This window comes from Anoplophora glabripennis, unplaced genomic scaffold, assembly GCF_000390285.2.
Source record: "Anoplophora glabripennis isolate ALB-LARVAE unplaced genomic scaffold, Agla_2.0 scaffold1266, whole genome shotgun sequence".
In the NCBI taxonomy this organism is placed as follows: Eukaryota; Metazoa; Arthropoda; class Insecta; order Coleoptera; family Cerambycidae; genus Anoplophora; species Anoplophora glabripennis.
Genome location: NW_019417342.1, coordinates 56646 through 82741, shown reverse-complemented (window position 1 = coordinate 82741; position 26096 = coordinate 56646). Strand labels below are relative to the sequence as shown.

Below are 26096 nucleotides of genomic sequence, written 5' to 3'. Positions count from 1 at the left end.
AGAGGTAAAAGTTTCTAAAAGAACCAGTTTATCTAATGCGTATTTTTGGATATCGAGTTTTTACGAAATATAAAAGTTATGGCAAAAATGGCTTGAGGGGTGGTTATTTCAACCCCTTTCGAGGGGTTAAAATTTTCGAAAAATAATTGAAAACTCGCATCTGTATTAGTAAACGACCTGTAAAAAATTTGTTATTTGTACCTCAATCGGTTTTCAAATTACAGCCAATTTTCATAATTTTTTTGGTAACTTTGATGGCCCATATCTCTTCAGGGGTGAACATTTTACTAAGGCGATTTTTTGCAGATCGTGTTCTATTGAAATGTAGATTCACTGGTATCATTTATGCTATTCCATTCAAAAACACCCTGTATATACCTGACCTAATAGCGGTTTTACATTGACAATTTATTCATGAATAAATTGACGAAGTTCTTCATGAATTAGTTAATAGTTCTACCAAAAAATCAAAGAAGCAAATAAATTTCAAAAATGTCACCTTTTCTCTCATAATTGTAATGATACAACAGTGGTATCGTTTTAACACATATTATATAAATATTAGTTTTTGTAAGTAACAAATCAGTAAAAACAATGCAAAACTAGTACAACACCACACAATTATTTACATATTCCTATAACATAACCCCATTACTGATCTGAGACTGAAAATCTGTTGGATTGGTACTTCTGAATTTGACGAAGAAATTGATGGAAATTAGAACATGTTCCAATTCGTCAAGAACTTGATGAATAAATTCATGAAGTTATTTGACAGCAGATTTAGTGTATGACACTTGTCCAATTTCTTGATGAAGCGACTTCATGAATTAATTCATCAATAAATTGTCAATGTAAAACAGCTATAACGAATGTTACATAGTTCAATCCAAAACCCAAATGGTGTTGATTTAACCAAGCTTCCTTAAACGAAAAATGTGGCAAAAAAGATACGGGGTGCTAAAGTTTCTTTTTTTTATTTCTTGTTTTCTCCTTAACTCAACATTTTTAACCGATTTGAGCACAATTTGCTGTTGTTTGGTTTCTCTTCATGAAGTATGCAGTAATTATGTTCCTATTAGGTTAAATCATATAGTGTTCATTTTACTACAACCTTTTGCGAATATTCTTTTGTAACTTTTTTGTACGTTTAAATTTACTTGTAACTATCAGAAATAGGTAGAGAATTTTATGCTACACAAAAATGTATACCTATCAAAAGTCGAAATTATGCTTGGTTGTGAAAATACTACAGAAAATATGAAACACATATGCTATATATTTTGGAAATAACTATCAATAATAAACATAATAAATAACATAATAAACTGAAAGATGGCAGTAATAAAAAGTCTACTAATTTATAATAAATGTTTTACGTGTTCCCCATTCTCTTCGAAACATTTCCTTAAACGTTTTATGAAACTGTTGAGAATAGGAAACGAATTATACATTTGTCTAACTTGTCGTACGTCGTCTTTTATTCTATCCCAAAGTTCACCCATATTAGGTGTTACAAAATTGTAAAGAAATCCTTTCAAATGACACCAAATGGCTGTAATGAGCAGGGGCACCATCGTGCATGAACCACATTTGTCATCTATATTACTGGGTACTTCTTTGAGAGCCCCAAGAAGTTCTTGACGAAGGAATTCCAAATAATTTTGGCTGTTCAACCTTGCAGGTAGAGCGATAGGCCCCAAAATAAAATTCCTATAATCTTGCACCTGACATTAACTGAAAATTCATGTTGGAAATTATGCTCTTGCGGGGATTTTCTTCGCTCTACACGTAACAGTTTTTCCAATTAAAAACACCTCTACAGGTAAAAACAGCTTCATCTGTATAGGCAATTCTTCTGAGAAGAGTGTGATCCCCTGGAGAAATCTTTCACAAAATGTTAATCTCAGGGGGCGATCTGGTCCAAGCAAATTTTGTATAGGCTGAAAATTGAAATATTGTAACTAGGTACTGTATGTGGAGTATAGTTGAAATGGTTTTACAACCAACTCTTCTGACTATTAACAAACGACGAATACTAATTTCAGGATTTTCTTCTACTCTTTCTAGAATTTGTTCTTCGTCTTGTACCCTTCTTTGAAGATACCTTCCATTACCTGAATTAGACCAAAAGTTTCCTGTTTCTCCTAACCTGGTAAATAAAGAAGCAAACAATCTATGAGAAAGCTGTCTGCGATTCAGATAAAGTTCTTCATGTGTTCTCTTAGCAGTGCGTCCACTAAAATGTTCCTGTACATATACATACCACTATCACGTCTCTCATTTCATAAATCATAAATTCATTGTGATGAGGCATTTTCAGAAACAATGACATCGAAATTGTCATGTTATGGATACGTGGTTATTTCCAAAAAATATAGGATATGTGAATAAATATTTTTTGTAATATCTTCATAACCGAGCATGATTTTAACTTTTCATAGGTATACATTTTTGTGTAGAATAAAATTCTTTACCTATTTTTTGCAAGTTGCGTGTACAAATTTAAACTTACAAAAAAGTTACTAAATAATATTTACAAAGTGTTGTAGTATTAAGTAAAATGGTTAACTATTGACAAAAACTTTTATGTAAAATATAATTGTTAACAGCAGTATTTACTGACATTGCTATTAGGTTATTTGATTGCTGAAAAAATGTTTAACCTTTTTTGTAATAATAATTAAATGTCATTAGTTTCTCAAACAATGTTGGGCAATCCGGCAGCTTATTTCTCTTAGATTTTAAACTCAATTAAAAATTGCTGTCAGTTTGTTTAGTCTTAACTAGCTGATAAGTCTGAATATACCCGTAAATCCTGTAGCGTTCATAACACCATCAATAACTTTTGTTTACAAATTGTAGTTTGTACAATAATTATATGTATATTTTGTTAGGGATTGTCAAATTTTATCAATGACACTAAATGAAGTTGGTTTTGAAAATGTAGCACTTCATGCAATGATTACACAACTGCAAAGACTTGCAGCGTTAACAAGGTTCAAAAGCAACACTGTTACAATCTTACTAGCTACAGATGTAGCAAGCAGAGGATTAGATATACCAACAGTTGAACTAGTAATCAACCATACAATTCCAAAAGTTCCTAAAGAATATATACATAGAGTTGGTAGAACTGCAAGAGCGGGTCGAGGTGGAAAAGCTATTACTTTGATTACACCATACGATATAAAAATGTTACAAGCAGTTGAAAAGGAAATAAACATTAAACTGACTGAAATCAAAGTTGATGGTAATATATCATACCAATTTACTATTCATTTTATATGTATATATATTCTTTTTTTTTTTTTCAGATAATGAGGTTAGTCAAATATTTACACAAATATCTGTAACCAAAAGTGAGGCACATATAAAATTAGATGAGGATGATTTTTATGAAAAAAAGTTGATTAACAAAAGAAAAAAATGGATTTTGGAAGGTTTGGATCCAGATGAGGAAGAAAGCAAAATGCTTAAAAGATCCAGGAAGAAGAACACCAAGAAATTAAAGAAGAAATATAATAATAAACTTTTTATAAGTAACGATGGAAACAGTTAATTGTAATAATAAATATCTTAATTTTTATGTTATTGGGTATTGTTTAATTTTATGAACAATTAATTCAGAAAAAAAATCAACAATTTTAGTAATTTACAATTTGTAGAACTAAAATCGATAAATAAATATACAGGGTGTTTCAATTAAAATTTCCTACCTGGAAAATATCGAAATTGAAAAAAAAAAACAAAAAAACCTGACACTTCGATTTTCTTTTCAAGGGAGATGCGTAAATTTTGGTGTCTTGGAAGTTACCCTTAGCAGAGGCGTAAAATACTCTTAAACTTTAAGCCGCACTCTATCATATCATTTTATAGCTTTTCAAGTCTGCTGATGACAACATAAGATCTTTTAAATTTGGGTGTGGATATGACAATAAAATCGTCACTTAAAGTATAAGACCAAATATCTGAATGAAAGAATGTTATTACATTTTCAAATTGGTTTTCCTCTGCCTCCATACAAAAATAAAATCTTTGCTCCATTTTCATAACATTTCAAAGCATTTTGTGCATTATCTGACGTCATTCTTCTACAATTCGCCGATGAAGCTCCTCAAGTGAGTTCGGTCGTGTTACATAAATTTTCAAGTTTAAGTGTCCTCATAGGAAAAAGTTTAAGGGCGTTAGATCTGGCGATGTGGGAGACCACTCATTTGAACCTCTGCCTCCTATCGAGTGATTTAGAAAGTTCTGATTAAGAAAATCACGCACAGCTATGGCATAATGTAGTGGAGCACCAACCTGCTGAAACAACACTGCCTCTTCTGGCAAACCATTATCATTTTCCAATACTTCCACAATCATGGGGTAGATATTCGTTTCCAGTAGATTCAGATGCATGTTTCATCCAGAGTTTTCGATAGGAAGAAAGGTCCTATGAGGTGGTCTCACAGTATGCCCGCCCAAACTGAATTTCCTCGGATGTCTCATGAGTTTCATGAAAAACGTGTGAATTTTCATCACTCCGGTTACGGCAACTATGGTGGTTGACTCGATCATCCAGTTGAAAAAACAGATTGAGTACTCATTTATTCACAGAACTGCAAATGGCGATCAGGATCGTCTTTATTAATTTCTTGTATCAAATTAATTTTGTATCAATGATACTTATGAATTTTTAAGATGCGGCGGCAACTAGGTACAAAAAAAGTATTTTAAGTTTCCTGAGATTCAAATTTGGTTCCATTGCGATATGACCCAGAACAGCTATCTGATTACCCTCATTATGTACAACCTATTCAAGTTAATGCTTTCGTCTGTTTGCAACCAATCCAGTTTCTGAAAATTTATGCACTAAATCTAGGACGTCAGGATAACGATCATTAAAAATCTGTGCTGCCTGCTGTGCAGTCATTATTCTTGTAGAACAAACTAATTATTTCCACTTTTTCAGCATTTGTATGAACTATTTTCATGAATTGGAATTCAATGAACTTTGTGGTGATTTGTCTCGTTTCTCGTTTAAAGTAAAACAGTTGAACTCATAGAGTATGAAGTTTTTGTATTGACAGATAAACGAAAAATCAATTTTTTTAATCAAGAAACTTGGGGTGCCATTTAAAGTTTAAGGGTATTTTACGCCCCTGCCTAAGGGGTAGCTTCCAATACACCAAAAGTTATAAGAAAACCGACATCTCAGGTTCTTTTTGTTTTTTTTTTAATTCCGATATTTTCCAGATGGAAAGTTTTAATTGTAATACCCAATACAGATGCTCCGAAAGCCAATTGGTTATACTTCAAATGTAGCTTAAATTGAATGATAATTAATTTAAATAAAGTTACCTTGTTATAATTTTGCTTCATAAAAAGTTGTAGGGTCTAGAAAAAGTTTTTATTTAATTTTTTATTTTAATAAAATTTAGTACTGGAAGATTTTTAAGGTAGCCAAATATGGGCTTATTTCTTGCCTAATTGTAAGTTATTATATATTTTTCTTCTTCAAAATCTGGAAACTTCTAAACTATTTTTAATTAGACATTGGTTAATAAGATTCTGCTGCTATAGCTTTCTCTGCATTTTTTTCACGTGTATCACCCTTTATGGATTTAGTTACAAGATTTTTAAAAGTGACACAAATCTGATGGAACTTATAGGAATCGCAGAACTACTACAGAAGGCAATAACTGATGTCTTTTGTAGCTGAATTTTCAAATCATATTCAACTGTCAAAATAAATATTAGTTATTGGTTGTATTCCAGATTTCAAGTAAATAAAAACATGACTATTTTCATTAGTTTTATAATCTAGTAGTAGACATGTAGATCAGTTTCTATTTCTAGTAGTTGTGATGTGTGCAGTTGCAATGAAAATGTCACAAAAAAAAAGAATATAACTATTAACTGTAACTAAAAAATAAATGAGTATGCATCAGTGCAACCTCATTAAGCGGAATCTCAGTAATTTAAATTCTTCAATAATTTGAATAGGCACTTATTTACCTACCATAATGTATGTTGCAAGCCGAATTGTCCTTTGGTTTTAAAGTAGGTAACTACATTAACATTGTGAATCACATCGTGAAGCAAACGATAATTACAGATATATTTCACAAATAATTATACATTTGTAATTAATTATTCTTCTTGTTATTCATACTCGTATTTTAATTCTTAAACTTTATAAACCTGGTTATAAATTCACAGAATCAATAAAAATTTTAAGGTCATATTTTCCACAATTTAATTGTTGACCATTTAAATAAAGTTATTGATAAATACAATACCTTTTACTTGTAAATGGCAATAATTGTAATTTAAAAGTGTTTTAAAAAGTGTAAACTGAACTCGTGAATGAATTCTCAGTACATTGTACTGCGGCTGATGAAAAATGTCATATGTTTTATAAATAGGTATGGACCCATACTCTGTTATTTAGAGGATATAAGGATCTCGAAAAGGGTTGCACGTATATGCATAAAATATTTGTTTTGTATTTTTTTTATCAATACATTCAGTAATAAATACAATTAGATCTTTTTTTGTAAAATTTTAATTTCAAATAGGAATTACTACAAAAAATAAAAAATGAACTTTGTGAGAAATAAAAACTAATCCTCAGTTGATTATGAAAAAAAATTTTTGCAGGTATACATGCAAACCTTTTTCAAGTTCCCATATGGGCACCCCTATTTTAATTCTTTATTTTGCAAATTATGTCCGAAATTTCTTCATCACAAAAGTTCTTTTTGTGGGACCAGAAATCATCTAAAGTATGGCATATGGGTCCCATGCTTTAAAAAATATTGTTTTAATAAAATTAGCCAAAGCGAATGCAAAAAAAGAGAACAAGTATATGATAAAATAAAATTATAAAGTGAGATATAGCAACAAAATAGGAAAACTATAAGTCAGTTAAAAAGTACAATTAAAAATGAAGAAAAGAACACCTGTCTAACAAAAGTAGAAACAGAAAAAACTTAAGTGATTTGGAAAATTGTTATCGATTAGCAATGAACAATGAAAGCACTATGTGCATAATTTGTTCTATGCACAGGAACATGAAATTAGCCATTTCCTCTGAAATTCGATTTTGGAGAACAGGGAGGAACAAGATAGTTTACATGCAATTGACAGTCAAACAGTTTTAAGTCATGTTTTTTTTTGCATACAGAAAGTGGCAAATATGAAAATAGTTAAAAAATCGTTGAACATTGTTAACCTGGAAATTACTTTTAAAGTTTCTTTTTAAGATTTTTCTGCTGTACTAATTCTAACTCCAAAGTATGTCAGTTATACAGGGTGTTTCGCATAAGAACCGAAACACAGCAGGGGCCATGCAGGGGAACCCAAAATATGGTGATGTAACACAAGTTACCTTTATACTAAACACAACCCCTGAGAAGTTATAGGCCTTAAAAGTGGAAATTCAAGTTTTGAAAGAAATCAATATCTCTCTTAATTCATAGCCAACTTTTGAATTTTCGATAATTTTAAATAATACACCTAAAATACATTGATATATTAATTTTTTTTTTATTTGAAACCCCACACTTTGAAGGCCTATAACTTCTCTATAGGTATTCTCTAACTCTATAGGTATAGATTATTCTCCTATTGAAATTTACCAAAATCTGAAGTATTATTTTTATAATTGAGAATAATTTCAAGTTGTCAGCAAACGATAAAAATTTACAATGGAAGAAGCACTATCATTTAAAGAGATGTTGAAAACGGAAGGACTCGTATAATTGAGAACCTTTTAGAGACATGTCAGATACCCCAAGCATCAATATAACTAACGATGTGTGTAATATATCTTTGAATGATTTTGAAATTAAATCATAATTTGAAATTCTACAGGATGAGTCGCACAGAACACACCAAACATCAAATGTGCATTCTCCATGTAAAAATAGTTAAAAAAAACAGTATTTATAATCCAGTTTTTCGTTCATTCTCAATAAGTCATTGCATCATACAAAATTCCTTATGACATATACATTGTTCAATTGCATAATATTTTTGCAATGAATGGTTATATTTTCTTCGTATGTTTTCAAGTTACTGTGTCTTAAATTAAGAAAATATAGGTCAAAATATTGTATTGATTACCTACTCGTTTTTGAAAAATTTATTAGTTGACTACACACATTTAAAGCACAAAATTGTTTACTAGTTCTTATTGCCTGTGCATGCAGTAGTACCAGTATTCTGATTTAAATTCTGTAATTAAAAAATATTTTTAATAATTTTTCTTCGAAGTATAAATATTACAGTATATTGTCAAATAACTAAAAAATAAGTTTTAAAAAATGCCAATGCATATCTTGAATATGCAAATATACGAATATACCTAATAAGTATATTTCTTTTATTTTTTTTGTAATATATATGTAGGGTGTGTAAGACAATTTTTAAGAGAGAATAAGTCAGAAGATATACATAACTAAAAACATATATGGAAACTCATATATTGTGGCATAGGGGTGCCATTTCGAATACATTTCATAAAATTAATTAAATAAATTTTACATTATATTTATAGATTTTTACAAATTGCTAATTTATACTAAAATGCTACATAAAAAAGTCATCTTTATTATAACATTTCAAAAGTGACTAAAATACTTTTCATTGGCATATGCCATATACAGGGTGTTTTTTGGAATGGAGTAGCATAAATGATACCAGTGAATCTACATTTCAAAAGAACACGATCTGCAAAAAATCGCCTTAGTAAAATGTTCACCCCTGAAGAGGTTGCTCATTTAAGAACTGCAAATATTCAACAGCACCAAGTCGATGAGGTAAAACAAAAGGGCCGACAAGCACATTTTCTACAATTCCTGCCCGAATGTTTAAACTAAAATTATGTTGAAATGTTGTCATAGATACTTTGTGAGGATTTTCATGAGCCCAGGAATGAAGATTGTGCATATTGGTTAAACCATGTCTTTGAAAAGTTGCTTCATCTGTGAAAAGTATCTTTGAGGCAAAATTCAAATTATTTCTTAGAATATTAAGATATAGTACGAACAGTAGGTCTTCGGCCGGTACCCTCAATATGCGGCTGTATTTTTCCAGTTTCCCGAAGTCTTCGTTCTACCGCCAAAAAAGTTTGTCTGTGGGGAACTTGACGATTTGGATATCTCTCAGTATACGCTCTTGTTGCCGCAGCACAGTTTTTGCGACATTCAAAATACACACACAACAGTGACAACTTACAGAAGAGTTAATTGTGACAACTGGCATGACACAGCACACTTAGTTTTTCTTTGATTGATTGCAATCATATACGGTGTGAGGTGAATGGTAATACATTTTATTTTTTTTATTAATAAACGAAAAGTTTTAAAGGAAAATTGCTAGAGAGGTAAAAGTTTCTAAAAGAACCAGTTTATCTAATGCGTATTTTTGGATATCGAGTTTTTACGAAATATAAAAGTTATGGCAGAAAATGGCTTGAGGGGTGGTTATTTCAACCCCTTTCGAGGGGTTAAAATTTTCGAAAAATATTTGAAAACTCGCATCTGTATTAGTAAACAACCTGTAAAAATTTGTTATTTGTACCTCATTCGGTTTTCAAATTACAGCCAATTTTCATAATTTTTTTTGGAAACTGATGGCCCATATCTCTTCCAGGGGTGAACATTTTACTAGGGCGATTTTTTGCAGATCGTGTTCTTTTGAAATGTAGATTCACTGGTATCATTTATGCTACTCCATTCAAAAACACCCTGTATAATCTTTGAGAAAAATATAACTAGCATACGATATGAGTTGAAACTTATTTTTTTTTACATTGAATGCCATTTATGCACCAAATTTTTTTTCAATATCTTATTTGTTTGGATAATATATAACCTGTGTACCTTAAAAAAGAAATCAATTTCAAGGGTAACTAAATACAATAGTCCTATTAATTAGCCTCCTAGATTCCCAGATTTCATAATTGAAGTTTCATTTATGGAGCAAATAATAAAAGTCGGTAATTGTGATGCACTATATTGGGAAGTAATAGAAAATAATGCTGTAGCTGATATAGGTAACAAACATAAAATAACTGTTAAAATTTATTATAAGAAAGCTACAATTAAAACAATGCCTGTATGATATTTTATCATGCTGCTATAAAATGAAAACAAATCAAATCGGATAACAACATTTGAGTTATTTTTAATTCTTTCATCACGGCTTATCCTATATAAATTTCGTTTTTTTTTAATCTTTCCCTTGCAAGAGTCAAATTTTTAGAGTACAGCAGGAAAAGAAATAGCAATAGTTGCCCCTTTAAACTTGTACCCTTTACCCAACAAACTCTGATTTATAATATAGGTACTACAAACTCTACCTAATCTATGGGTACTATACTTACATAAATATTATAGTGTCCAGATATTCCGAACGTTGTAGGATTAAATTTAAAATAAATATGTATATGGGAAAGTCATTTTATCTCAAAAAAAGATTTTAAAGATATATTGCAAAAAAATAGGTTCTATATCTCTCTTCTTCTAAAACTTGTATGGCGGCTTAACCCAATTTCTTGTGAAGTTCTTATTTATGTTCATTGGTTTATTTTTGTTACAGTACTGTATTTGCGTTATAAATTTATAACCTTTAACATTTGAAACCATTTAAATGCAAGGACTTGTAGGTAACATTTAGGTATTTACAAAGTGCTGATGAGAACAGTTTTATAAAATTTTAACAACATTTAAAATTATTAAGTGTTTAAAAACAACTCCGGGTGTTCAGAAATAGGAGTATCTAGAGATTTGAACACAATGATTATATAAAACTTAAATTTACAAAAACGCAGCCGTAGCTTGAGCAGTTTCTATTTTTAGTATATGACTAATATATTATTTTTTTATCTATAACTAAGTTCTTAGAAATAAATTTTATAGTAGGTATCTAGATAATTAAATAAATTACTTAAATTTGAAAATGGAAAACATAGTTTTAATAAAGCTATTTAACTGAAAATTTATAGCAGTAATCCAAGCGCTGGTCAATTTTTGCTTTTAAATTCAAATATAGGGAATTCAATATTGTTCGGTTGTTTGACAATTAAGCACATGCGCGATAACCTACAATTTCGCTGCAGCCATTTATGTTGATCGCATTTTATCAAGTGTAATTCGAAAAATTCAGGTAAACAGCTAATTGTCCTGCAGCGCATAATTAAATGATCGATGATTAAGTATCAGGTGGTATGGAAGATAAATTGTTATTTTTCTACAAATTCTTTTCAAGATGTATCACTTTTAAGTGCCACCTAGACTATAGGCCTGGGGCCTTGTTTTACATGCTTTGTGAAGAACGTACTTAGAATATCTCAGGAAAAACATATTGTGAGCGATTAAGTTTAGAACGAAAACTTATAACATTTGGAACAGATAGTTTTTAGTATCTAAAAATAGTTACCTCCATTTTTGTATATAATATGTTTCAATATGATTTCATTATTGTTAATAAATGTTAAAACTCGATCCACTTGACAGATCCACATTATATTCTTGACATATTTTTTAAAGTTCCTTTAAGATATATTTTTTTTCAGTATGACTGACTCCATGAATTTTGGTCCAGACTGGATTCGCAATTTATCTTCCGAAGGAAGTACTGGTGGTGGTACCAGTGGAGGAACCCGATATCAACTAGCTGATTTTCGGTAAGTTACATTACATTATTGCTTTATCTATAATTACAATATTTAACGCCATATTTAAAAGAAATTTGTGTCTACCAGGCATAGACCTAGTAAACTACTAGACTCGCCCAACTGTCATTTTGCTTATACAGGCTGTTACAAATTCGCTTCTCACTACAGGGATCTCGGAAACGGGAAGAGGTACGAAGTAACTGAAATGGGGGCAAAGTTGTGTAATCAGGGAACCAACATTATGCCTCTAAAAAATCAAGGCTAAAATGATTAGTTTTCAAAATATTTGAAAAAAAAAACGAAATTTGGAAATACGTTTTTGTTTAATTTCAGCCTTATTCGAGGTGATAGGTATTGAAAAAAGAAGAACACTTATGGCCACTTTTTGCCCTCTATCAAATGGCGTAATTAATTTTTATATGTAACCTTTTGTCTCTACAGAACTATCTTCAACTTCATTTTTTTAAATACGACCCTGGAAATTTTATTACATTTTTTGCAAATCTTCATGACCCCCAATACTGTACTGCCTCAGCCCGAACCAGATTTAGATGTTTTGTCTCGAAAAATTCATCGTCAGTGTATTCGTTCCAAATTTATCCAAATTTTTTATTTAGATTTCTTTGTTTATTGAATTATCGTATACTGTAAGTGTCGTTAGACCCTGTGAAATCCATCTAGTTATTTAAACTATTACCACCGTGCATTAAAATAATATCATTATTAGAGTTTTATTCCCGTGTCCATAGTTATTTCTAGGCTTCTCGAGTGCTCAAAATTCAAAGAAATTCCAATCTATTTTTTCAGGATATTCATACAAATACATCTGACATGCTCTTTCACAGTTGCAGTTACAGATATAATGAATTCCGATAATATTACGCTGATCTTCATTTTTAACCTTTGGCAAAACGAAAATGTTTTGAACATTTACTGAAATATTTTAAAGAAGAATATTCATTTGGCGTCTTGGTTGTTCATATGCATTTTTAAGAATTAATTTGTCATAATAAAATTAAAATTGTTATAATGTTTTAATTTTAACGCAACAACTTATTGTGTTATGTATGACCAAGTGATGGTAATAGTTAATAATAATAAATGTTTTATTGTAACGTGTGGTGGTAATAGTTTAAATAACTAGATGGATTTCACAGGGTCTAACGACATTTACAGTGTGCGATAATTCAATAAACAAAGAAATCTAAATAAAAAGTTTGGATAAATTTGGAACTAATACACTGAAGATGAATTTTTCGAGACAAAACGTCTGAATCTGGTTCGGGCTGAGGCAGTACAGTATTGGCGGTCACCAGAGCTGGGTAATTACTTGTAATTTAAAAATAGTTACAATTACAAATTACTAGTGATGTAAAATAGCATGCTATTTAGTTTTGGGTGATATATATCAAAATATATATCATTATATATATCAGATGAATTTTGTTAAAAAAAAACTATATTCAAATTAGTTTTTTTATATTGCTAATGCCTTGCTGATTAATTTGACACCAAATACATGCCATATATATGAACTTTAAGAAAAGTTATCAAGTGATCGTTATTTTTTTTTCATATTTAGATTGGAATTTTATATTTTTTTTATCATACTGACTTCTAATTTTTGTTGCATGCTACTGACTGTTTATAAGCAAGTACGCTCTTTATTAGCAATTTAGTTTTATCAACCCAGAAATAAAAAATGGGAAATTTCTAGAACAAGAAAATTTAGTCTTTGTATATCACAATACGTACTTAAAAAAAATTAAAGATAAAAATTGAAATAAAAATTATCAAAAACTTATGATAATAATGAAACTGCTTTAAAGTAGTACTTAAAAATCTGAAAATTTAGGGGTGTACTATAAATGGGGAGACCTAAGAGCGCACGTAATTTCAACTCACCCCTTCCACCCTAGGGGGTGGGGTGAAGGTTTTTTTTAGACGTACCCTATTTATTTTGCGATTTTCGGATTGTACGCGTAAAACTACCCCCAGAAACGCGTTCTTGGGGGTACGTCTAAAAGACCACCCCTCACCCCCTCTGCACCTACTAAGGTGGAAAGGGCCAGTTGAAATCAGGTTCGCTCTTAGGTCTCCCCACTTATAGTACACCCCTAAAATTTCAGATTTCTATATTTATTTTTGAAGGAGAAAAATGCTCATCGAAAAAACGACAAAATCCATACGAGGGTGGTGGTTTGGTTTTTGTGCGAATTCGGCAAGAACGCGCTTTCGGGGGTAGTTTTACGCATAGAATCCGAAACTCGCAAAATGAGTAGGGTACATCTAAAAAAACCACCCGTCACCCCCTAGGGTGGAAGGGGTGACTTGAAATTACGTGCGCTCTTAGTTCTTCCCATCTATAGTACACCCCTAAAATTTCAGATTTTTATATTCATTTTTGACGGAGATATTCCAGGTACCCAAGAGCTACTACAGTCCAACTCAAGCCTACCACACCACAAGTTTTTAGTTTTAAAATGTAAGGTTATGTTTGAAATTTGGCTTTATTCATGAAATGGCGGGAAAATTGATATATATCAGCTATTAACATAAATATAATAGCTGATATGTATCAAAAATTGATATATATCAATTTGTTATATATTTTCACTCACATCACTACATTTTACTTTAAAAAAAAAGGAACTAATTACAATTACAAAGTATATTCTTTAAAAAAGGAATTATATTAATTTAATTACAGTTACATGAAAAATGGATTTAGCAATTACTTTTCTAATTACTTTTCTAATTACTTTTATGATAAAGTAAATTATAGTGACCAAACAGAGAAAAAGGAAAAAGTTAAGTTAAAAATTTAAATTAAAAGTGTTGTGTAATATTGCGTTTTATTATTTATTAGAATTGATACTAAAATGAAAAGATTATTCTTATTCATTTTCTAATATAGAATTTTTATATTTTTATTCCTAATCTAATAATTTAAACTAGTTCAGTTCATACTATAATTTTATATTATTGGTCAGGTAATTAATTCAACCCGATGCTCTTTTTTTTGGTTGTTAGTACATTTGCAAAATATAGAATACAGTAGTTTTGGGTAGACTGGAAAGCAATAATTATTATTAAAAAAATTACGAATCGAACAAGTACGAGTGAAAGGCTGAGTAACCGAACCAGAAGTTTTCTCAACTCAAAATAAGAGCAGTAACACATAGATACATAATATATATTTTTATAAAACTTGATGCTATAGACAACATATTTTTACTTCGTATATTTTCTAAATTAATAATAATTATAATAAAATAAAATGTACTCTGTTAATTCTGAGGTTAATTCACCAAATCACTTTTTATTGTTCACGCGGCACAAGGCTTTCCTCAAATGAAATAATAGAAGTCTGCAAGTCTGTACGCAATTACGCAATACGCATGATCTTAAAAGTAATTATAATTATTAGAAAAAGTAATTGTAATTGGAAAAAGTATTTGTACATATAGAAGTAATTTGTAATTCGATAGTTCAAATAATATAATTACAAATTACAATTCCTACAACAATTTTGCTGTAATTACAATTCCAAATTACTTTAATAAAAAAAAGTACTTAAATACAATTACAATTACAGGAAAAAAAAATGGGAATTGTAATTACTAATTACTTTTTCACCAGGAATTACCCAGCTCTGGCGGTCACGAAGGCTTGCAAAAAATGTAATAAAATTTCCAGGGTCATATTTAAAAAAATGAAGTTGAAGATGGTCCTTGAGAGACGAAACGTTACATATAAAAATTGATTACGCCAATTGATAGAGGGCAAAAAGTGGCCATGAGAAAGTGTTCTTCTTTTTTCAATATCACCTCAAATAAGGCTGAAATTAAACAAAAACGGATTTCCAAAATTTCGGTTTATTTTTCAAATATTTCGAAAACTAATCATGTTAGCCTTGATTTTTTAAAGGCATAATGTTGGTCACTTGATTACGCAACTTTACCCCCATTTAAGCTACTTCGTACCTCTTACCGTTTCCGAGATCCCAGTAGTGAGAAGCGAATTTGTAACAGCCTGTATAAATGACAATCTCACGAAAGTGTGCGAGAGAGATAAAGCTAGTGCGGGCTTATACTTCGTTTACAGAACTTCAACTGTAGCGCACTACATTTAATTCAACTAATCAGCTAGTTTTTTACCCCTTTTTTCTGTTGGGTTGTATTCCCGTTTGAAGTTAAAATGATTTTAACTACATTCATGTGTGGTGGCTACACTGAAAGTATGGTTAAATTAAAAATTTTGAAAAATTGTTGATTAGGTTTTTAATTATATTCAGGTGAAAGGCAGAAGGGACAGTCGATGTATTTCGGATATACAAAGATTATAACAATAATATATAAAGACTAGAAGACAAAAAATTCCATTAAAAATGTGTAGATATATTAATTCTATGAGTAAAACTACACTTATGGTATTAAGAATTCTTTGTCATAACTCGAACAGAATTAAATTTTCTTTTTTTAATAATACATATGTATTTGTATGAGTAATTTTAATTATTATCAATAAATAAGAGCATAAGCACTATTTGCTTATATGGAATTTCTCTACAAATTGGAGGTATTAATGGGAGAATGTAATAATTAGAAATTTATAGTCAGATATTTTATTATACATATTAAAAAAATGTATGTATTTCTCTATTTATTTTTCTCTTATCGTAAGCTCGATCAGTTAAAATTACTGCAAGCTCTTCAGAAGTACTTAGTTGTTTTAAACAGTTCATATTATCTATAGCGATGCTTTCTTTTTCAACATATTATTTAAAGAGAAGTTTTACTGAAGCATATTATACGCACAATTCAGTTGAAACTGTTTATTTATATGTATTTAGTTTGATGATAAAAAATAATTTGAATAGTGATACATTTAATGGGGTAAAATTTTGACAATAAAATTAAATTATACTTTAAGAATTTGGGAAATAATATCAAATATGTTGTCATCAGAGACAACTCTACTTGGTCATTATTTTCAGAAAGATGCGAAAAGTATAAACATGTTGGTACCAATCATAACCTTTTTTCTACCTATGAAATTTTATTTTTTCTCCACTTAAACGTCCCTTTATGCAATTGATCGCTACCACGATTGCACCATATTTAGTTTTCACAAATATTTCACATACTTACACTAAATCACATATAAAAATTTAAGAAATCTTCTACATGACTTTTGCTCTAAGGTTTGTTTATGGTATCTTGTACGGGTATACCCATGTACCATTATTTGTCTTACCGGTATTTGCCTGTACTAGCTTCATCTGCCTTGCGCACATCAGCGCGATTGAGTTCTTTTTCTAGGGCCAGTCCATAGTTTACTAGGTCTACGCTACCAGGATATATTCAACATTATATTAAATTACCTACACATAAATTATTTCATGCACTAGCATTATATTTTGTTATACTTACTGTCATGTAAGGAATATACAGGGCGATTCACAACTTATCCAAAAGAATTTGAAAATAGATACGGCATGAGATATGGAGTCAATATTGTAAAAAAAATTTTTGTAAAATCCTTATAGTTTCTGAGAAAAAAATTATTGAAGTTATAGCACATTAAACCACTACATAGCTGGACAACTGTGGTCTCTAGCGTCATTCGCAATACGCGTGGAGAGCCATGTGACTCCTAATACTGAAATCTGTCGTTACGGTAGTTTTTACGTGTTATCTGTGGTATTTACATCAGTTTTTTAGTAGTTAGTGTCAAAAATGGCTTGCCTGTATAGCAACTCAGAGTTGATGGATATCGTTTTAATTTATGGTGAAGCAAGACAACATTTGTATTATGGTGAAGTATTTGTGTTATGGTGAAGCAAGACATCATTTGTGTTAGTTTGTAGAAAGTGAGTAAGACGGACCCAAAAGTGCTTACATGTGAGTGGATAAAATTTTGAACAATTGCTGTTGCAGCATCGGGTATGTCAAATCATTTTATTATTTAAAAACACAAATTAATTTTATTAATAATTAATAAAGGCAAAAGCATTTGAATTTGCCGATATAAAATAGGTGCGATAAAATTCTATTTACATATTTCTTTCTTTGCGAAAGTTTTTGTCCGTTTTTATTACGCCGCCATACCGGTCGCATTGTGCGAGGTCAGGTTTAACAGTGAACCAGTTTCCAGTGCCGTGCAGAAGTGTATTTTTAAATCAATTTTGAACTGACCTTTTTGATTTTTTCTTTACAAAATTGTATTTGTAAGGGTCCCCTGTACATCCAGAATTTTTTTTTGGATAAGTTCTGAATCACCCTGTATTTAATTTCAGTTAATTTGTATATAGTAAAACTAAAGCTTCATTTAAGTCAAAGATATAATAAATATGGAAAAGTAAAGTGGTCAATTTTGATTTATATATTAGGAAAAGTTCAAAATACATTATTACAATCCCATTTTTTAAACATTTCAAATTACTAAAATTACATAGATCAAGTTATAGTATTTGAACCATTTTTTTGCAAATTTATAATCAATTTAATTTACTTCACTTATGTTTCAACCACCTATATCTTTAATTTTTTGGAAGTTTATAATCGTTTAACATACATCACTTCGTGCAAATTTAATTTTTAAGGATATTTCTAAATTTTAGTTCATGTTTCTCATTTAATTCCACCTTCTATCTTTAAAAAAAAATACTTAATAAAATATTTATGAGAATGTAACTATGTTTTCTTTCCTTAATGATTTGGTTACATTGATATTACAGAGAAATTAATTAAAACAAAATATATTCACCTTTTGAAGGTGCTAATAATTTAGAGAACATTATTTTTATGTATGAATATCTATTAGATCATTTCTAACTTAACTCTCCCAAGGAATATATATATTTCAATACATTAGCATTCATTTCCTATTTCTTGGGTTAGGCTCATGGGAGGTGAACCCGTTATCGGAACCTCTAGGCCTGCTTTGGTTTTCATTTCTGTCCTTGTTGGTTCTAAAGCTGCTAGGGACGGTACTGCACCTCAGAAAATGGTGATCTAATCCTCTGAGACGTGTAACTGGCTGAATCCAATGCTCCCACTCGTGTTGTTCTCTTTCATTGCCTCAAATGCCTACTTACAGTGGTGACTCTTCAAATGCTTTGTCGTGACTGAGGGATGCATTTGCAAAATCGCCACTGAAGATGCCAGCAGTGAAGAATGGCGAAATGTTTGAAGGCATTAGATCTGTGCAGGAACTCCCAAAATGTTGATTCGAGGGTTACCAATCGAGATCGAAAAAATGTCGACATATCAATATTCTTGAAAATTTTACCAACGAAATAATATCGAAAATCTACCCATTTGAATCGATATAATATCGAGGAGTCTTGACTAGCTGAAATGATTTGCTCTCTTCTTCTATCACATGTATTACTGTTTCTTTTCAACATTACAAATATGTGTTCTGTTTATTTTTTCGTATTTAACCTAACATAGTGTGAAACGTCAAATACTCGTTTATACAGGGTGATTCACAAATGGTGACCAAAAATGTTGTTTTTTTTAAAGTTTTACTCGAATATTAGGCTTTTTTCAAAAAACATAAGAGAGTAGTAATTTGTAGAAAATTGAAAGATGAATCCGAATGGTTGTTACCATAAAGCAGTAGAGTACTATTTTATTTAGAAAAATAAGCCACCGATACCCTGTATCTCTGCCACTGGAGCATGTAAATTTTAGGAGAAGCCCTCAGATTTTGGACAATGTTTACATAAATACATGTGTCCAATTTCAAATTATTTCACTGAACCAGTTTTTAAATTTAAAAAAATTAAACATGTTTTTTTAAGTTTAACACCCTGTATCTTTTTAATGAAGCGTCCTAGATAAAAACTTTATAAGAAAGACTAAAATTCACCAAAGAATACGAGGTTTCATTCTTGGTCACTATTAACAATGGAAAATCGAAAGCTGAAGATACAACACGTGAAATGGTGACCATTGGCGCAAACATGCCTTATCTGAAAGTTGATAGTTTCGGAAATACAGGGTGTTCAAAGTTAAAATTTTAAATCGTTTTTTTGCGATTATTCTGAAAATATGTAGGTTAGGAATTTGAAAATTTGTGAAACTATGTTTTTTTAAGCGACGAATAAGATGCGTGTTGTAAATTCAGCGTTGCTCATAGAGAGAGCCACTTACGACCAATTTTACAGAAAATTTAGTTGATAAATATTTACCCTGTATTTCTAACATGAAACTTGATTCAAAACCTGAAAGAGCTATAATTTTTCCATAAATTATGTACTCTTTAAGTCGTCAGTGCCGCGAAAAACAACTACTCCAAGGGCTATTTGCCCCTACCGGCATTGAATTACATTCTCGACACCCGGTACAACAGCTAGGATCGTTCATCAGCTGGTTCCACCAGGCACAGACCGGTTTTGGACTTATTAGTCCTCATCTGTGTGTCATAGGTGTTTATGTACTCTTGTTTCATTTCGGTATCTCGATCCGTTTTCGAGTAAAATCGATTTAACTATGTTTTGATAATACGAGAAATTAAAAGCGAAACAAACCAAGTGTTTCTTCGTGTTATTACAACATTTAACAATAAAACAAATGAAATTCGTAATTATGATTTAAAGTAACTGTTTGAAGAATCCACCGTTAAAAAATGAAAAGTCGATTATCTCGAAAACTATCAATATTTTAATAGGGATCATAAAACAAAGTCACGTTAATTTTTCACGTAGAATTCGATAATGCCATAAAAAAATATAGGTTACCATTAAAAAAAATTTGTTGGTACTTGCCCAGGAAAAACTGAACACCCTGTATATGCAAATATATTTTCATTTTGTGCAGCTCGGGAAAGTAGGCAACTCTGTAGAAAAAAAAAATAAGATATCTTTTATTAACCTATATATATACGACTTACGCGCACTAGGTGGACACGGTGTATATTGTAATGTTTTTATGTTTCTGTAAAATAATCTTTCAACTAAACTATAACTGTATAAACTGTATTCTTCAAGGATAGTAGACAAACGCGGAAAAAATAACGCAGAATTACTGGACGTGCCGGTGTAATGAAGTGCCGGGTTATAGAGATTCTAATGTAGTATACAGGGTGATTCATTAACAATGGGAAAATCGAAAGCTGAAGATACTACACGTGAAATAGTGACCATTGGCGCAAACATGCCTTATCCGAAAGTTGATAGTTTCGGAAATACAGGGTGTTGAAAGTTAAAATTTTAAATCGTTTTTTTGCGATTATTCTGAAAATATGTAGGTAAGAAACTTGAAAATTGGTGAAACTATATTTTTTTAAGCGGCGAATAAGAAGCGTGTTGTAATTTCAGCATTGCTCATAGAGGGCGCCATCAGTTATGACCAATCTTACCGAAAATTTAGTTAATAACTTTTTACCCTGCATGTCTAACATAAAACTTGATTCAAAACCTGAAAGATCAATCATTTTTCCATTAATTATGTATTCTTGTTTCATTTCGGTATCTCGATCCGTTTTCGAGAAAAATCGATTTAACGAACACTATGTTTTGATAAATACGAGAAATTAAAAGTGAAACAAACCAAGTGTTTCTTCATGTTATTACAACAATTAACAATAAAACAAATAAAATATGTGATTATGATTTAAAGTAATTGTTCGAGGAATCCACCGTTGACACTGATACACTTTACACGTTTTCTGGGAGATCTTCTAGTTTGAAACAACATATTGGGATTGTGTCTGACTTCGTTGGCAGCGATTTGTATTCTTTTCCACAACTCTTCACGCGAGCCAATAGATTTTTTGTAAAATATATCTTTCATTTGAGACCAAATAGAAAAATCAAGATGATTGAAGTCTGGACTTCTGGGTGGCCAAGCAAAAATGCTTTCATGGCCAATCCAACGATTTGGAAAAACTGCATCTAAATATGCACGCTCTGGCCGAGAAAAATGCGGTGGAGCTCCGTCGTGCGTGAACCACAATGACATGACTTTTTTTAAATAAAGTGGAACTTCTTCAAGCCACGTTCTGTAAGTGTGAGGCTGGTTGGGCTGAAGTTGGGTTGACGGTTGACTTCACCGGCTTACCTCTACAGTTCAGTCTATTTTGTTTATGATAATCACTCATTGCATAAAATCACAAAGCACAAAATATTTTAATTTTGGTATGAATTTCAGAAGTTCTTTTTAATTCTTTTAAATACAATAGAAGTGATTAAATAACATACCATATTTTTATTTAATTGAAATACAGTAGAATCTCTATAATCCGGCACTTCACTACACCGGCACGTCCAGTAATCCGGCGTTATTTTTTCCGCGTTTCTTTACTATCCTTGAAGAATACAGTTTATACAGTTCTAGTTTAGTTGAAAGATTATTTTCCAGAAACACAAAAACATTACAATATACATATATATGCATACACAACTGTAATATATATGTATCTATGTATCAATTTCTTTGTTAATAAACAATTAAAAGTAACGTTTTTTAATTTAATACTATTTACATATACATTTTCCATTAGTCTGAATTTTCCAGTACTCCGGCACTCTTAGGTTTTTAATGGTGCGGGATTAGTGAAATTGTACTGTAATTACAAAAATTTTTTGTCTAGAAAAGTTAATGGGTCCACTGATTCTCTTAACTGTCTTCGAATATTTCCAGTCTTAATTGCTTCTCGTTGCTCTAACTCTTCAACAATCATTATATTCACAGGTAGCATCTTGTTTTTTTTTTTAATAATTTCAAACCTAATAAGTATTTAGGATGTGGGATATCAATAATTTGTGGAAAGAATAATAATAATAAGGGATTTTATTGCAGGCTAATAACTTTAAAACATATGTGTGCACAAAACTTTTAAATATAAATGATTATTGCATTAAACCAACTTTCATGATTTAGGGTTTAGACTAAATAAATAATTTTTATAAACTTCTGTTTATTTATTTGATGATAGGAGGTATTCATTTTAAAATTTAAATAAAAAGCGGGATTGTTAGGTAAAATGTTGATAGATAACTGAACATATATCACATTAACCCAAATTTGCCGAACTTATCCGAGGACTATATTGATGTGTTTCAAAAGTAGGTACCAGTTATATTTTGAACCGAACGGATTGAGATCTGCTTCATAATAACCTCGATATCAATAATAAAACCACATCGAGACTTTAGGAGTCCCTCCACTGATCATTTACAGAGACCACTATGGAACGTCTCAAAGAATCACCATTGTCTGAGAAACAAGAAACATAATGAATATCAGCATGGATCAAAGGGTTCTGATAATGGGTTCACGCCCACAGAGCCTAGCCTGAGAGCAACAAGGGCAGGTTAAAGATTCATAGCTAAGAGTAAGGAAGTTATTTTACTGACTGAAAATATTCAAAAAATATTAATAGGTTCACATAGGCAAAAGCTTAATTTTTGAGATACAGAGTTTTTGTATTTTTTTTGTTATTCTATAATTTTTAGGCTTCTAATTTTTTGACACTGCAAATCTCATAAGAAAGTACAACTTCCCTATTTTATCGGTCGACTATTTGATTTTGTGAATCTTTTGTTTTTAACTGTTTGGTTGGTAGGTATTCATTAAATAGTGTATTAAAACATGAGTACACTTTTTATATTGGCACTAATTAGCAATTTCTATTAGTTCTTTTCATTGCCTGCCTTAATGACAGACAATTGCCAATTTTTTTTGTTAAAAAATATATTTTTTTATTTAATCTGTTAGAGATTTACTTAATCTGATATATGATGAACTTTTGAAAAACATTTATGGAAAAATACATAAAATACTCATAGATATTAATTTCAGTTCCCCGAAAATTGTCAAATGTGCTATTAAAGCAATCAAATCAGAGAGATAAGTGACATTTAGACCAGTGGCGGACTCCTGTAATTTTGATGTCGTTTTATGAATATTGAGGTTATTATGAAGCCAATCTCGATCGATATAGTCCTCGGATAAGTTCGGCAAATTTGGGGTAATATCTGATATACCACCACAGTTAAGAAATAAGACACAAGCTGTTTAACCAACCGAGCAATATTTTTTATGTCTGTCGAACATATGGTTTTCAGCTATCTACAATCTCGTTTTGTCCGATAGTTCCGCTTTATTCAAATTTTAAGATGAATACCTCCTATCATCAAATAAATAAACAAGTTTATAAAAATTATTTATTTAGTATAAAAACCCCAAACCATGAAAATTGGTTTAAAAGCACATATTTTTATTTGGTGTGAAACAAAAACAAATTGGTACCTGTGAATATAATGATTGTTGTAGAGTTAAAGCGACGAGAAGCATTTAGGATTGAAAAAATTCCAAGAAAGTTAACACATTTAATGGACCCATTAACTTTATTAAAATATTTTGTACTTTCTGGTTTTATGTGACTGGTGAATATCAAAGAAGTATTGAAATAAGTAGGCTGTATGCTGCAAGTCAAGAAACTACTAATAGTAATTAGTATAAACTAAGTTTCAAAAGTTATTTATTTAAACCTCTCCAACAATTGGATAAAATTTCCACAAACAAGTTATAGAAAATAATACCATTAAATACACATTCATGACAAGAACAAGATTTGTAATATTGTGCAGTATTTATATGTATTTATTTAATGCATACCATTGTGTTTATTAATAGGTCTAATAGGATGTATTAATTGTATTCACATATCAATGATTGCTCCTAATGAAGAACATAATTATGTTATCAGAGAAGTTATCATTCGAAAAATGTTCAAAGTTGTATATACAAACAAGTATTTGACACTTGACCGGTTTCGGACTTATTACTCCTCATCAATGTGTCATAGGTGAGACAACCGACGAACAATCAAGCTGTTAATAGTGTCGTATACTCACGACAAAGAGGTACATAGTACGCGAAGCGCAATGGCTCCATCTGTCTGTCGTGCCGACTTCCACTATGCCATTCAAATGGCTACTACGGTGGAAGCAACCTGCTAAAATTTGCCAGGTACTTTGTTGCACGACTGTCGCCTAGAGGGCGAAAACAACTCTAACCAGTGTTACGAGAAACTACTATACACTCGCAACCCTAATGCAACAGCTAGGATCCTCCACACTATATCGATTCGAATGGGCAGATTTTCGATATTATTTCAATGGTAAAATTATGAAGAGTATTGATATATCAATATTATTTCGATCTCGATTGGTAATCATCGAATCTACATTTCGGGAGTCCCTGCACATTTACCAATATAGTAAGTGCATTCAGAGATCTGTACCTGATTCTATAAAACATGTTTTGATGTAACTAGAAAGTGGTTTAATTTATGTTCTTATTTACTACCTACTTATTTTTCTTTATTTAAGTGTAATGTGTTTTTAAATGTGTAGGGAAATAACATATAATTTTTTACAGCCCCTTTCCTGGGTTTATACTAATAGATATCTGATTTACTTTTTCTAATACAACTTTTATTTTTAAAGTTTTTGCGTTGTGAAATTTTAATACCTGCAATGGATTTCACTTGAAATAGTTGTTATGCCAACATATTTGAAAGCTCATTTAAAAAAGCCTATTAAAACAAATGGTAAAAGACTTGGTAAAAGATGACTGGTTGTTTAAAGTATATGTCATATTAATGTAAAATGTACCCATGTATTATCTCAATGACAGTGAATTTCATTTGAAAAAGGTTCAATTTGCTTTACATATGTGTGAATTTGATTAGCACGAGATTGGATTTGGAGTGCAAAATCTATCGATGTACTGATATAAGCACGGAATTCAAGAACACACTGTGATTTAGGAATTCGTTAAAATGTTTTTTTGCTGTATCTCAGTATGCTGTATCTCAGTATTGCTGTATGACTTTTAGATACAAGGTATTTCCCATTTTAATAAGTAGTCCTTAAGTAGTATATAGAGGTCACTTTACCCAAAATATTCTCAATGGACATACTACTCAAACTTCTTTGTTGTTGAGATAGGTACAAGGTGTTGAAGTTTCTAAAAAAAAGTTATTTTTTTGATTATCTTGTGAATGGAAAACATAATTTTTTTTCCATGAAATAAATATTTGTTGAATTCACCAGCATTGCATTCTCTTAAAAAAAATAATGACACGTCAATGTCTTAATGGCAATATTACTCCCTGTTTAGGATCCTCAAATGTTTTAAGAAATACTATTCATAATTTTTTTCCTAGCTTACACGGCTTTCCAGCAAAATCAGAACTCAACAGTTTTTACGTTGTTTATTTCGGTAATATTAGAAACTCTGTGGCAGTTTTTGTAACTTATTTAGTATTGTGTTGGTATACAGGGTGTCACTTTGGGGGTCATATTTATACAGAGGCTTCGTTAGACCTTTGGAAACATGTATCAATAGTTTATTTTTTCAAATTCCGTTGTAAAAACTTTATTTATTTAAAATCTTTTTTT

At 30.7% G+C, this 26096-nt stretch overlaps 2 protein-coding genes across 2 annotated transcripts in view; both read left to right on the top strand.

The window, feature by feature from the left end:
* LOC108915118 (probable ATP-dependent RNA helicase DDX49) overlaps positions 1 to 3589 on the top strand; it is a 12688-nt gene extending 9099 nt beyond the window's left edge. Inside the window, exons 4-5 of the mRNA XM_018721082.2 lie at positions 2898 to 3253; positions 3318 to 3589. Coding sequence (XP_018576598.1) covers positions 2898 to 3253; positions 3318 to 3562 — 601 coding nt within the window. The 3' untranslated portion in view covers positions 3563 to 3589. The remainder of the gene's footprint in view (positions 1 to 2897; positions 3254 to 3317) is intronic.
* A 7485-nt stretch (positions 3590 to 11074) lies between these two features.
* Positions 11075 to 26096, top strand: part of LOC108915117 (GIGYF family protein CG11148-like) — a gene marked incomplete at its 3' end in the record, with an annotated part of 54927 nt that continues 39905 nt past the window's right edge. The window contains exons 1-2 of the mRNA XM_023456194.1: positions 11075 to 11160; positions 11570 to 11680. Of these exons, the coding sequence (XP_023311962.1) occupies positions 11571 to 11680 (110 nt within the window). The remainder of the gene's footprint in view (positions 11161 to 11569; positions 11681 to 26096) is intronic.